Source organism: Pelodiscus sinensis, chromosome 8, assembly GCF_052426305.1.
Source record: "Pelodiscus sinensis isolate ZL-2025 chromosome 8, ASM5242630v1, whole genome shotgun sequence".
Lineage (NCBI taxonomy): Eukaryota > Metazoa > Chordata > Testudines > Trionychidae > Pelodiscus > Pelodiscus sinensis.
In genome coordinates this window covers 70,179,149-70,194,738 of record NC_143059.1, presented here as the reverse complement: position 1 = coordinate 70,194,738, position 15,590 = coordinate 70,179,149, and the positions used below count along the sequence as shown (strand labels likewise).

At 37.6% G+C, this 15,590-nt stretch overlaps 1 protein-coding gene across 3 annotated transcripts in view; it reads left to right on the top strand.

Annotated features, from left to right (window-relative positions):
- The window catches only part of SLK (STE20 like kinase), a 63,301-nt gene that overhangs the window by 21,489 nt on the left and 26,222 nt on the right, over window positions 1-15,590 (top strand). For all 3 annotated transcript variants that reach the window (XM_089780225.1, XM_006135378.4, XM_006135379.4), the window contains exons 2-8: window positions 3,037-3,201; window positions 5,984-6,032; window positions 7,225-7,374; window positions 9,876-9,948; window positions 10,155-10,349; window positions 11,559-11,640; window positions 12,725-12,853. In XM_089780225.1, the coding sequence (XP_089636351.1) occupies window positions 3,037-3,201; window positions 5,984-6,032; window positions 7,225-7,374; window positions 9,876-9,948; window positions 10,155-10,349; window positions 11,559-11,640; window positions 12,725-12,853 (843 nt within the window). The remainder of the gene's footprint in view (window positions 1-3,036; window positions 3,202-5,983; window positions 6,033-7,224; window positions 7,375-9,875; window positions 9,949-10,154; window positions 10,350-11,558; window positions 11,641-12,724; window positions 12,854-15,590) is intronic.

Genomic DNA, 15,590 nt, shown 5'->3' with positions numbered 1-15,590 from the left:
ATGAGGCAACCACATCTGTATGCAGTATTCCAGATGTGGGTGTCCATGGTTTTATACAGAGGCAATAAGATATTTTGTCTTACTCTCTGTCCCTTTTTTAATGATTCCTATTATTCTATTTGCTTTTTTGAGTGCTGCTGCACACTGAGTGAATGTTTTCAGAGAACTATCCACGACTCCCAAGATCTCTCTAGAGGAGTTGTAGCTAAATTAGTCCCTATCATATTGTATGTATAATTGGGATTATTTTTTCCAATGTGCATTACTTTTATCAACATTTAATTTCATTTGTCATTTTTTGCCCAAACACTTAGTTTGGTGAGATCCTTTTGAAGCACTTCACAGTCTGCTTTGGTCTTAACTATCTTGAGCAATTTGGTATTATCTGCAAATTTTGCCACCTCACTGTTTACCCCTTTCTCTAGGTCATTTATAAATAAATTGAATAGGATTGATCCTAGGACAGACCCTTGGGGGACCCCACTAGTTACCTCTCTCCACTCAAAAAACTTACCATTTATTCCTACCCTTTATTTTGTGTCTTTTAACCAGTTATCAATCAATGAAAGGACCTTCCCTCTTATCCTGTGACCGCTTACTTTACTTAAGAGCCTTTGGTGAGGGACCTTGCCAAAGGCTTTCTAGAAATCCAAGTGTACTAGATCCACTGGATCCCCCTTGTCCACATGTTTGTTGACCCCCTAAAAGAACTCAAGTAGATTAGTGAGGCATGATTTCCCTTTACAGAAACCATGTTGACTTCTTCCCTCCCCCCCCCCCCCCCCCCCCCCCCAATTATGTTCATCTATGTATCTGACAATTTTATTCTTTACTATAGTTTCAACTAATTTGCCCGGTACTGATGTTAGATGTTAGTGCTCCATCTGGCCATAGGAGGCCATATCATATTAGCATGCCAACTCACAGGAACCAAATGTGAAATGATACACCATTGTGCGTAATTGGTGCACTCTAGTCTTTATTGCTACTAGAAATATAGTTTTGGGTCTTCTCCCCCTGCCCATTAAGTTCATTGTGAGTCCCAGTGACTTAAGGCTATTCTAGTGTGTTTTTAAAAATGCAGAGCATGGTTGAGTTGCCTAGGTTCAAGGAAGTGATACAGAACTGTGCTAATAAAGCAGTTTCTTGGATTTTTTGAGAATTGCCAGCAAAAACGGGGAGGGAGACTTGTTTCAGGTTTCCAAACATTGTGGACTCTTATAAGTAAAATTATTTCAGTTTTGAGCTTTTTAAATGTTTGGATTGTTAAGAAAATTTAAGAGAGTTTCTGAACAAAATATCACTTTGGACTGAAATTGAAGCATTGTTTTCAAAATGTTGAAATTAAGTTATTTGGGCTGAAACAAGTTGCCAAAATTGACACAAATTAACACATTCCAAGGTGCATCTGCATTTTTTGCTCCTACCTATCCAGACAAAAACATACCTTTCAGCCAGCTTTACAAGCTGGCTTGAAAGCAGGTAACGAAAGGTCCTCTTAAAGCCTTTGAGCAGAATAGGAGGATACATAATAAAGAGAATGTGAGGATTTGTAGCAAGTACCACTGCTTCCAGTCTAACATGCTGGTCCAGGTGCCACAGGGCTCTGACCATGGCAGAGCAGCTGCTGTGGCCACATGGCCTTGGTTCTGGCCCCCAGAGCAGCCATGGGCCGCCCCCAACACGACCCTGGCCACCATTGCTATACACAGTTCAGCTGCCTCGGTGTTAGTGTAGGACAGGCTGCCAAAATCTTTTAAACACCATCACCAGCAGATAGACATCTATGCTAGAGCTACCAGTTATGCTAATACTATTGGAACTGAACTGTCATTTTAAGGGTATGTCTACATTGTAGAGTTTTCCAGAAAAAACAATATTTACGTCCACTGCTATTGCATTCTTTCAACAGAAAGTCGAAAGAATGCAGGGGTTTTTCTAACGGCAATAAACCTCATTCTATGAGGAGGAAACCTTTTTCCAAAATAGCTTTTTCAGAAAAAGACGTGTGTCGATGTGGAAGAGAATGTTTTTTCAAAAGAAGAGGCCTCCAGGAAAAAGCACAGGTGCCCTGGTGGCCACTCCATCCACAGTAATCACAACTTAAATGCGAGAGAGCGTCCACGCTGACTGGATGCTATCTTTCAAAAAAGCCAATTGCTTTTCTCTTATGCTTTTGTTGTGTAGCTGCTCTTTCAAAAAAAGTGTTCCTGGAAGATCTCTTCTGAAAAAGCTTCTTCCAAAAGAAGCCTGCGGTCTACACGTAGCCTGACATATTTTTCATAGGATAGACCAGTCCATAATGATTCCAAGGTTAATTAATTTTAGTTTCTGATCTGAAAAATGGGGGGTTTTCTCTATTTTTTCCCTTTGTGTTTCCTTTCTTACTACTCCAAGATCCAGTATAGTTTTAGTTCAGTTACTAAGATTTAAGATTGTAAATAAGCATGAGTAGGTATTTAGTTTAGGGTGTTTTCTGAACAGTTACTTCTAACCTAGCAGAAAGACAGGAGATGAGAGCTTCCTCCTTTGCCTAGGACTACTTTACAGCTTAAATCAACATAAATTATGTCCCTCAGTGATGTGAATTAGCCACACCCCTGAGCAACATAATTTATGCCCATTTAAATGCCAGTGTGGGCAGCAGTATGTTGGTGGGAAAGCTTTTCCCACTGCTCATCTCACAGGAGTTGGAGTAATTAAGCAAATGAGAGAGCACTCTCCCATTGGCTTAGAATGCCTACTCTAGAGAGCTTATATCTGCATCAGTGTATTTTGCCTCTGCAAGTTCTCTGTTTGTCATTAAGAAAGTTATCAAACCTCCCTATGTCTCAGTTTATCCAGCATGAAATATATGTTGTCATCTGTGGGATATGTTGAGGATTAATGAGTAAATATTTGAAGATAGCAAAATGCTACAGTAGTGTACTAATTATAACAGAATCTTGAGGTGAAATTAAGTTTGTCATGTGTATTTTGAATATCTTCAAAATTGAGATGTTCCTATGTTAATGGAGCTATGACTTCCTTTTACAGGCTCAGAACAAAGAAACCAAAGTCCTTGCTGCCGCAAAGGTGATTGATACTAAATCTGAGGAAGAACTAGAAGATTACATGGTTGAGATTGATATTCTGGCATCATGTGATCATCCAAATATTGTCAAGCTTCTAGATGCTTTCTACTATGAAAACAATCTTTGGGTAGGTGTTTCTTTTGCATACAGTTCTGCTATTTATATAAAAACATTGAACTTTAGGTTTTCCCCCAACTTATTATATAAAATTTCTTATTTATTTCATCAAATCTTTTCTACATTGGTACTAATATCAGGATAATTATCCACAATTTTACAACTGGCTTGCAAGACACATGATTACTGTGTCAAAGCATCTTCTAGCAAATCAGTAAGATGAAATTAAGCTATACTGAGTCATCTATTCAGTTCTGACTTTAACAGCAACTCTGGTTTAGCCTGATTTGAATCTAAACCTTAGAACTTGATCATTTATTTCCATGTATGGAGAGGATTTAGACATTTCTTGTTTGTAAACTGCTAAATTCAAGTTTTAAGTCCACCAGCTCAGTTCTGAAATAGCAAGAATATTTGATCACGGCAACCAGATAATTAAAAATAAAATAAAAATTTGGGCTTATCAAGTCCGATCTTGTGAAGGTGCCGATCAACCTCAATTTCCAGTGATTTTAGTGGACCTGGAGTGCACTTACTAATTTGCAGATGTGTTTTGCGTCTCTCAGAACTGGGCCCACAATTTGCTGAAGATCCAGGCCTTTCAGTGTATCTTGCGCAGATTTCACACATAAAGTGAATGTACTTAGATACTCTACTAATTAATTTGCAGTTTAGTAAATATAGAGAACTAGAAGACCTATTCGGCATCGCTTGGGTCCTTTAGGACAGGGAACTAAGGGTGTGTGTGAGGGGAGGGAGAGAGGGAGGAGGACTTCAGGCTAGGGGTGGGGAGTGGAGTGCAGCAGTCAGATCAGGAAGTGGGGAGCTCAGGGCCGGGGATGAGGATACAGGAGTCAGGTCAAGGGGTTTGGAGCTGTGGAAGGGCTCAAGGAAGTGGGGAGGAGTCCAGGACAGGAGGTGGGGCATCAGCTACTCCCTGGGACTGGCCTGGGATGGCAGGGATCATACTGGTAGCCAGTGGCTGCTCCCCGGAGCTGAGGCGCTTGCTGCCCCTCTGTGGCCATTCTGAGGTATAACTGTCCTCTGTGCTTGCTGTCTCCCTGTGGTCATTCATGAGTATGTGTCCCTAGCTCTTACCATTTAGGAGGAGTTTGTGAACGAACAGACGCACAAACTCTCAAATGTATAGTAGATCATAAAAGTCATGTGTAATAAGATATTTCCACCTACAATATCATTATTAGACTGGAATAGACTTCAAAAGGAGGCTGTGGAATTCCCATCCAAGTTAGTGCCTCCCAGACAGAGCCTGCACCTGGCACCGCCCTTCCCTCCAACCCTCTGCTTCCCCTCCTGCATCCCAGCCCCAGGTCACAACCCAAGTTCTCCTAAACCCTGTATCCCAATCCCCTGCCCCAAGTCACAACCCTTTCCCAAATGTTTCACCCCCTCTTATAACCACTCCTCCAGGTCAGAATCATCTTCTGCACCAATACCCATATCCCCTCCTAGATCCTGTACTCTCTCCTGCACCCTAATCTCCTGCTCCAGGTCACAACCCCCTCTTTCACCCAAACCCCCCTCCCAGACCCCACATGCTCTCCTACACCCCAGTTCCCTACTCAGAGTTCCCTTCTGCTCCCATCCTCCATCCCAGACTAGGGGTGTTAAATTTTGATTAATCAACTAATCGAGTAGTTGATGGAATTTCCATCAACTACTCGATTAGTTGATAATGGGGCGCTCACTATCCCACTGTACCTCTGCTTCTGAAATGTACAATAGCCACTCACGGCTCTTGTATATTTCAAAGGAAGAGGTTCAGTGGGACTGCCTAGATTCCCGGTCATAGGGGGCATGGGTTCCAAGCTATGTCTCTCCCTTTGAAATGTACAAGTGCCACCCTTGTACATTTCAGAGGGAGAGGCACAGCATTCGAGATGCCTCTGCTTCTCCTGCCCCCTGCGGAGATGGTGCTGGAGGGAACATTTCCTTACATTTAAGTGGTTAATCAACTAAGTAAGTGGTATGGCTTAGTGGTGGGGTGGAGGACTGCTCCAGCCTAACTAGATCAGACCCCAGCCTATGGGACTCCCACTCCCAGCCCCAGCCCCATGTGGTGCAGGCTGCCAGCTCCAGTCACGCAAAGGGCTGGCTGCTGGCTCCAGTCCCAGCCCCATTTCACAGGGCTGGCTGCCGGCTCTTAGCCCCAATTGTGTGGGACTGTTCCAGCCACATGAATTGAAGGAAGAGAAAAACAAGTCAAAGGGGTTTGTTTTCCCTTTAAAAATATGACAAGTCTTTTTCCTTTTATTTTTGATGTCTTTTCTTTCATGTAAATACTATACTTCTGTTTCATCTAAAGGAAATGAAGATAAGGCAGGTATTTCTACTATTAAAAATGTTTTGGCTCCGATACTCAGAATTTTCAAATCAGAAGAGGGATTATAGTACAGCAGAAAAGCATAGTTATTGGAAAATGACTGTATGGTGGTTATGCAAATCACACACACAGCCAATCAGATTCCAGTTGACTTTAATCCTTTTATTGTGGAATTTTTATACCTAGATTAACACATTTTGTCTAAAGATCTCCAAGCACTTTGCACTCAATTTACTTAAACTTTGCAGTGCCACATTCAGTTAGCTAATATCACTGTACTACAGAGGTGACTTAAGTGATTTATCAAGGTCACACAGCATGCTAGGGATAAAAGAGGAAATGGAACCCAAGCCTCCTGATTCCAAGTCCTTTGCTCTCTCACCTGTAGGCGACCCTCCAATTCAGTAAATGAGCTTTATTTTTACCTGTGGTTTTTATTTATACACAGATCCTGATTGAATTTTGTGCCGGCGGAGCAGTAGATGCAGTAATGTTGGGTAAATACAAGTTTTTGTTTCAAATAATAATCTTTATTAAAATATAGTTAAATATTTGGAAGGATTTTACTTTTAAAAATCATATGCTATTTTAAAATTCAGTTATTTTGTATTTTATACAAGACTGTACTGAACAACACTGTGTGATTGCATGAGCCTAAGTTAGATACCCGTGTACATAACCCTCTCATCTTAAGGCAGAATTTTGTTATTTTTAAAGTGTCATCATACTTCTTAACAACCTATATTATTTTAAATTAATAACTTAAATTGTGCATTAATTTAGTCATGTGAGCCACTTCAGTTGTATGACTATACTACTTTTGTGATTAATAGTAACAGAGAGGTAGCTGTGTTAGTTTGATCTTGGTAAAACACAAAAAACAGTAGTGCTACATGACTGCTTTTTTTGTGATTAAGTTGAACTTTGCATGTAAGTCTTTACAGAATCTGGTTCTTTTTTTCCATGTTACTTCTAATTATGTTTTAACTTACACTTTATATTTCATTGACTTGACAGTCATTTTAATGAAATTTCTGTATATTAAACAGAAAATTCAAATTAATTTTATAAATTGTTCATAAATGAGATGTTTTTAGATTCCAGGAGTGAAATCCTGGCTCCATTGGAGTCAATGGGAAGTTTGCCAGCCATTTCAATGGGGCCAGAGTTTTTCCCTGTATGTTTACTTCTGAAACTAAGGGTACATCTAGACTACATGCCTCTGTCGCCAGAGGCATGTAGATTAGGCTACCAGGCATAGGAAAATGAAGCGTCGATTTAAATAATCGCCGCTTCATTTAAATTTGCATGGCTGCCGCGCTGAGCCGATCAGCTGTTTGTCTGTTCAGCGCGGTAGTCTGGACGCGCGGGTGTCGACATCAAAGGCATTTGTCGACCACCCAGGTATGCCTCCTGGGATGATCAGCTGTTTGTCTGCTCAGCGCAGCAGCCATGTAAATTTAAATGAAGCGGCGATTATTTAAATCGCCGCTTCATTTTCCTATGCCTGGTAGCCTAATCTGCATGCCTCTGGCGACAGAGGCATGTAGTCTAGACGTACCCTAAGTGTTCAGATTGACCGTTTTTACTATGATTTATAATGATCAATCTGGAAATTTATGTAAAAATAAAAACAAAAATGCAAAAAATGGGATTATTTTTATATTTGTGGATGTGTTTTGCTTTCAGAGCTTGAGAGGCCATTAACAGAACCTCAGATCAAAGTAGTTTGCAAGCAGACTTTGGAGGCACTGAACTACTTGCATGAAAATAAGATCATTCACAGAGATCTAAAAGCTGGAAATATTCTTTTTACATTGGATGGAGACATTAAACTAGGTAAGTCTCTTGCATGGAAACAGACAAGATTTTTTTAAAAATCACTTGATCTTATGAACACTTTTGTTTAAATTGTTTTGGCACTGTTATGTATATTTTTGTTTAGAAATACACTAAAAGAATTATACTTAAACAGACATACATGATATTCAGAAAAATAAGTAAAGCTTGATTTATCTTATTTATGCTTGGGAAATCTCCTGTAGACTTCAAAGGGAGCAGGAGCAGGTCTTGTGCCACTAATGTTACTGAATTGCATTAACAAAACGCTAGATGTAAATACAGATTTTGTTTTATTTTAAAAAAATATATATAAACAAGAATTTAATAGTAGATTTGTGGTAGAAACCTCAGTTCTTCCCTCTGCAGTATCTGGCAATGGAAAACAATATTTTAAATGTGTGAAAACAAAGTCTATAATTTGAATTTCTTTAAGTGTCTTTCACTATTATTCTTGATATAGAAAAAGTGTGATATGATCAATATTATTATTATTGACCTTCCTTTTCCTACAGCCTTTTATATTAGGGATGTAAATGGTTAACCAGTAAGTCTGGGGTTATTGGTTAACGTTCACTGTTACAAGCAGTCTCCTGCCCTGCTCCTGGGAAACCACTTGCCTCCACAGGCTGCTGTCTGTATCAGAGGAAGCCGCGCGGGGGTGGCAGCCAACTCCCTGGGAGTGGGACTTCAGGCGGGAGCCATTGTGCACCGGGAGCTAACTTCTTAAAAACCACCTCCATTCCTGCTCCCGGGGAGCTGGCTGCCACGTCACAGCTGCTGCCTCTGATACAGAGGCAGCAGTGTGGGGCAGCAGGCAGGAGCCAGTGTGCACCAGGAGCTGGCTCTACAATATATCTTCTAAAAGTTATACTGCAGAGCCCACAGCACCATGTAACCGCTAGGATTTTTAGCAGTTACACGGTTACATTTTTACATGACTTTTTACATCCCTAATTATGACAAGTGTATAAAAATAAGAATTGCTTGCTTGTTCTTGGTGACACCTAGTTCTTGTGTTACAAATTACATTGATAGATAGCAGATTTAAAACAAACGGAAGGAAGTACTTCAAACAGTGCATAGTCAACCAGTGGAACTCCTTGCTGGGGAATGTTGTGAAGTCCAAGCCTAGTAACGGGGTTCAAAAAAGAGCTAGATTGATTCATGGAGGATAAGTGCATCAATAGCTGTTAATCAGGATGGGCAGGCATGGTGTCCCTAGCCTTTGTTTGCCAGAAACTAGGAATGGGCAACAGAGAATGGATCACTTGATGATGATCTGTTCTGTTCATTCTCCCTGGCACACCTGGCATTGACCACTGTCGGAAGACAGGATACTGGCTTAGATGGACTCTTGGTCTGACCCAGTATGACCCTATATTCTTACGTAATGTGTAATCTTTTCTTGCTACTTGTACTATTGGCTTTTTTGCTTCTAGTGGTCTTCAGTATGTTAAGTCCAATGACTGCTGTTTTTTAATAAATAATAAGGAATTTCTTGTGTGGCACAATTTTATGAAAACAATCAAGATTTAATGCCTAATTTATAGTGTCTACAGTCTTTTAATATTTTTGTTTTTATGCTGTAAAATTGGCATCTGCCTTAATCCTACATTTTTCTGTTAAGAATAAAATTAGGGTTATCAAGTATGTTGAGGTTTGTAGGTCTTTTTATACAGATTAAAGCAGACAGCACAGGGTCATTATGTCTGTTTAGTCTTTATTTAAGAATTAATTTTAATTAAGAAGTTAGAATATCTGTTATAATAGAACTTATAAAACAAGTGTATTTGAAGAGATTTTTAAGTGACAAATGTCATGCTTGATATGCCATTTGATCAAATTTATGATAGGAAATGCAATAGTTCTAATATACAGTACATTTTGCAATCAAGTGTACCTACCTGCCTTTACTGTTAGTTTTTTCCAACATTTCGTATAGGGAGAACAGAAAAATGAAAATAAGTTCTAGTGTAGGATTTCTGAAGAATGGTAAAAATCAAAATCTAATGGGGAGTTGTTAGACAGAGACGTTTATGTTCAAATTTAGTGTGACAATTTCAGAGGCAAAATAAATAATTTCCTAATTGAAAGTATTTTATTCTTTTTCTTCTCAACAAATATTTCTCTTACCTGCTGTTATTTCTGTCCTTAAAAGTGCTTTATTTTTAGCAGGGAAAGCATTAGATTGTTTTTTATTAGAACAGTTAATGAGCTTAAAGGGGGCAAGGAGTCCTGTGGCACCTTATAGACTAACTGAAGTGTAGGAGCATAAGCTTTCGTGGGCAAAGACCCACTTCGTCAGATGCATGTGAGCTTGAAGGGTTACTGATTAATAATACCAACACATTTAAATATTTTGAAATTTCACTTTGGAGTTTTAATATTCATGCATGTGTACTGTTGGGTCTGAAACATATCACCACACTTCATGTTATTTGTGGAATATAAACAAAATCCACCTCTAAATGAATTATATTTTTGCTGTTTGCTTCAAGCGGATTTTGGCGTATCTGCTAAAAACACCAGAACAATACAGAGAAGAGATTCTTTTATTGGCACACCTTATTGGTAAGTGCAGTTTTGTTAACGTTTAGTATGAACTAATATTTTAATATCACAATTGATTACCTAGCTTTCAAAAGAACAATGCAAAAGATGTAAGGGTGGCATTTATTTTTAAATATTTAGTGAAAGTACTAATGAAACTAAGAAGAATGTTTTTGACTGAAAATGATGTTTCATTTTCTAATTCTATCCATCATTCTCTTTTGCAGGATGGCTCCTGAAGTGGTAATGTGTGAGACCTCTAAAGACAGGCCTTATGATTATAAAGCTGATGTGTGGTCACTGGGCGTCACTTTAATAGAAATGGCTCAAATAGAGCCCCCTCATCATGAGTTAAATCCTATGCGAGTGCTATTGAAAATAGCAAAATCTGATCCACCTACATTGGCACAGCCTTCAAAATGGTTAGTCTTTTAATGCTAACTTTATTTGTCAAGAGTTTTGGAGATTGGCTTTGAGTCTAAAGCGATGTAAAGATGTTTAACATCAAACGCTTGTATAGTTCTATTAAACTCTGTGGAACCACTCACAAGCACAAGTTACATATATGTGGCCTTGAAGGATTGGAGCCCTGACCCACTGTTATTACAGTGTCTAGAAGCTTTCATATTAAAAAGTCTATGGTATCTTACTATTTTGATATTGTTGTGTTGGAAAATAAAGCTTGTTCTTTTCAAACATAAGATTCATATTCAACAACAAATGTGTATGTAAAGATTTTTAACTACCCTTTTTAAAAAATTGTCAGAGTAAAAGCATGAGGATGATTTGTTTAAAAAAAAAAAGTAAAAATGGGAAAAGGAAATATTGAAAGGTCCTATTTTTAGATTTTTTAAGGAGAATATATATTGTTTGAAGAAAGTATGCCATTTCCCATTCAGTCATGATTCAGCTTGTTTTTAAATGGCTAGTGCAAAGTATTACTAGGTGAATTCGAAGCTAGGATGCATTTTAAATCAAAATCCATAAAATAAAACCTTTCTTCAAAATGGAACTCCATTGGGGAAAAAAAAATGCAGCTCGGGGACTAAAAAAGAACAGAAAGGTTAAGGTTGCACTTCAGAAGACAAAATGTGCTGCTTTCACTTTTAAACATTTATTGGATTGGCTCTCAAACGATCAATATGGAACACCTCATGGGCTTTTGGACTGTAAAACTCACTGGGTTTAATTCGTTGCTGGAATAAGCTCAATTCATTTTATTAGCAGAGGGGTAGCCGTGTTAGTCTGAATCTGCAAAAGCGACGAGGAGTCCTGTGGCACCTTATAGACTAACTGAAGTGTAGGAGCATAAGCTTTCGTGGGCAAAGACCCACTTCGTCAGATGCATGTCTACATGCATCTGACGAAGTGGGTCTTTGCCCACGAAAGCTTATGCTCCTACACTTCAGTTAGTCTATAAGGTGCCACAGGACTCCTCGTCACTTATTCATTTTATTGTAATCAGTCACAGGGAATTTGAGTTTTTTTCATTCCTTTGTCTCTCCTGCCTTCTTTTATAGGGTGAACAATTGTAATGCACTCATAAATTGGAAATTGAAAAGAATGTGTTACTATGCAGTTTCTGAATGAGGAAAGTGGCAAGCCCATCTTTGTTTGTTTTTTTTCTACAGGTCTTCAGATTTTAAAGATTTTCTAAGGAAATGTTTGGAAAAGAATATAGATGCCAGATGGAATACTGCTCAACTTCTGCAGGTAAGACTAGTTAGTTACCAGTAAGGTTATAGTACTTGGATTATTAAATCTAATACATCTGTTTAGACACAAGATACTGCTACAGTGATGTTCCAGATATTTCAGAATTAGATATAGTTTGTACACTTAATCTGTATTTAACATTATGTGGCAAATCCTCAGTTGATATAAATCAGTTGAGAGACACCATCTTACTCCAGGTGAGAATTTGGCCCAGTGTTCATAAATGTATAGGTGAAGATAATTCTTTTGTGCACTTATCTATATTAATTCAGTGCTTCCCTTAATATAAAGTAGCTGTATTTATATAAGAAGTTGATTGCTGACAGATGTTTTAAAAGCTTTAATGCTCATCCATCTGCTTTAATGCTGTCACTGCAGAAGAGCTAACAGGAGTAGATCTGACTAGATAAACTTGATTCTGTTCAACGTCCGTGCATGTTTATTTGTATCCAAAATACATTTGACACACGTTGAAAGGCTTTAAGAAGCAGGACCAAATAGAGAGAACAGTTTATCCAGAAAGGATATGAGGACAGGTAGTTATTTTTTTTTAAAAGAAAAAGTACAGAAGAAAGTGATTCTCATACAACTTTGGACCAAAAGTAACATTGTATTTTTAGACAATCTTTCTATTAAGCGGCCACCGTTCTTGTTCTACATTAAATATTTCTAGGTAGAAAATTTATTAGGTAGATGTTCAGGTGTGAGATGAAAAAATGAAGACCATTTCCAAGAAAAGCAACCTTTTAAAAGCTCTTTCTACTTTTGTTGTTTGGGGTGTTAAGGTCAGTATAACTTTTTAAAAATTATTTGATGAGTTCTCTGTATTTTTTATGAGTTTATTCAACAAATCATGGTATTTTATATTTTAAAACATCTAATTTGTAAAAATAAAATAATTGCACGTTAATAAAAAGGTGGTTGGTTTGATATTACACTTTAATATTAATCCCTTTAATCTCTGGATGTAAAGAATCCTAAAATATAACCCTAAAGAAATTGCTGCTTTTATTCCATTGTTATAAAAATGAAACAGCTGTTTACTGTGTATTTTAAAAGGCTTTTTTTTTCTTTAAACAAGCATCCATTTGTTACTGTCACTTCTAATAAACCAGTCAGAGAGTTGATTGCAGAGGCAAAGGCTGAAGTAACAGAAGAAGTTGAGGATGGTAAAGATGAAGATGAAGAGGAGGAAACAGAAAATTCTCTGGTCAGTTGAATACATTTGTAGATATATTTATATGCTTATTTTAATTACATTTTGTCTATGGAAAAACTTTATTTTTTGTTTCACTAATTATTTTTGCAACGTTTTAATGAGTACTAAGAATATTTTTCCCCAACTATAGTATGTCTTCAGAAGTCAGAATATATAAAAGCCAAATGATCTTAAGCTTTAGGATAGAATAATAAAGAATATTGTGTGCATGTGTGGCTAGATATGTGTATGCATTTGGATATGTAAGGTGAGAAGGCTGTTGAAACAAAGATTTTCATCTTTTGTAAAATAATAGGCAAATATATTAATAAATAAAAGTGTACTGTGTATTTGGCATTGTAAATAATAACTATTGTATGGGTGAAGATACGACATTTGTTATAAACTAAGTTTCTTTTGCATTTATTACTCAGTTATTTTTAAAAAAGCAAAAAATCTCTCTTCAGGACAAACTCTCCAGTGGATTTAGTTTGTGAGCAATTAAAAAAAAGCTTTAGATTTATAAGGATACTTTTGTCAATCAAAATCAGTCCCTTAAAGGGAAATGAAACCATGGCTGTAGTATGATGATATGCTAATGTATGGTAGATAAAAAATAGATGCATTTACAGTGTTTATATATACCATTTAAACACATTTGACTTCCAGTATACTGAGATTCAAAAGTAATTCTAAATATTAAATTATTTTAGAAACATTTTAGCAGAAAGAGTGTGTTATTACATGCTTTCTTAGACAAAACTCTCAATGAATTTTGTCTCAGTAGGAAGAAGAGGATCAGGCCAGTCCTTGATACACACTAGCTATTGAAATTATATATCGTAGTCCACTAATGGAAAATTGTAACCGTTTAATTCTCAGATTATGGGATTCTAGTAGTAAAAGACAGATATGCCATTATCACTCCAAAGAGTAAAAGTAATTATGATTTGAAATGATGGTTCATTAATATATTTGTCTGTATCAGTCTCTGTAGAAATATTACATTAATTCAAAATCTAATTCAAAATCTAGCAACATCAATAATTCCTTGTTACCATCCATTCATATCTGCTGGAAACTTTTGGCTTTAACTGAAATTTTTCATGTTTGGCCTCTTCCTGAAGGTGAATTTTTGAAGTTCAGGTAAAAATTGTTCAGTCACTTTTGAGTGAGACATTTTTCCCATTATGTTATAAACTGTTTTTTGTGAATTTATTACTCAATTTATATTTAAAAAGCAAAAGCAAAAAATCTATAACAACGCCGGGGGTAAATCTAGGTATATTTAGATATATAGGTATATCTAGATCGAAGTATAATATATATTTAAAAAACAAACAAAATTGCAAGTTTCTTAAATATTTGCAAGTTAAAATTTGGCATGGAAATAATCCTCCTGGAATCAGTGTCTTGCATTGTTGAAAAGAAATTTTTTTTTTTTTTTCACATGTAAGTGGAACCTAGTTGGCTATAAACCAAAAAGCCTAATCAGATGTATTCATCTTCATCATCATCAACAACCATGGGCTCAACGTCCATTGGTGTCCGATGCCACCCTCGCTATTTTCTTCTATCTTTTCCTTTCTAGTGTGGAGTGGCTTAGTTTCTGTAGACTAGCTCCGCACGAATCTACTATATCATCTACCCATTCTCTGTGGGGTCTGGCTCTCCTATTCGGACTATCCATTATGCCGAATACCAGGGTCTTAACTTTTTGCTTGTCATTTATTCTGCAGATATGCCCGAATAGCTGTAACTTCCACTGTATAACCTTCTGCAGTGGTTCTTTTGGCTGTATCTTCTTATATAATTCCTCGTTGGTGACCTTCTGCATCAATCCTATTCTCAAAATCTTTCTATAACAACTCCTCTTGAATGCCAATATCCTCTTTGAATCTTTTGTTAACACCCCTGTATTACTTTTTATTATTTCAGAGATCCTAAACCCACTCCACCCTTATGTCAGAGAAAAACACCCACATTTGGCTATGAGAGGATATCCTCGGCACAGGCACTTTAAAAACAGCCATGAGGCAGTTTTCAGAGTATCCCCTCACAAGTCTTAGCAAAGCGAATGTGCTGGGGGGTAGTGGGATCATCTTGGGGGCAACATTCAGATTGTGGGCAATGCTGTAGTCCATAGGGAATTTTGGTGAGGCTGCTGTAATTTGGACGGACGGATGGACGTGTTTTATGCTTAGGTCCTCTCCAGTCCTTGGAGGAAGCCCTTGATTAGGAGGACAATAAGGTGGCTTAAGGCTACTTTAGTTGCTTCATTCACGAACACCCCCTGCAAAGCTATAGATTTTTTTTTTTGTGCCTCTCAGATATGCAGCACCTCTCAATTCTGTGGCCAAAAGAACCATATAGGGTGAAAGTGGTTGAGGAAGGGCTCATAAGGATTTTTCAAGGTATGTTGGTGCTATGGCAAAAGAGATCCAGCATCTTTTAGGGACAGAGAGAGCCTGTGCAATTGTAAACTGGGCAGAAGGGCTTTTCTGCAGAGGTAATAGTTCTGTAGTTAGGTCTGGTTCAGTAGCGTGAGATTATGGGATTTATTTTTTGTGGCTACATACGTGTGGTGTCTTTTGATACCTCTTGCTCCTATGCCAGTGTTTCCCAAATGGTGTTCTGCGGAACCCCGGGGTTCCATGAAGTGAAAATAAGGGTTCCGCAAGAAAATTCCGTTCCAATAACATTTTATGATTTTTTTAAAAAAAATATTTAAGAATTTATGAATGTTATT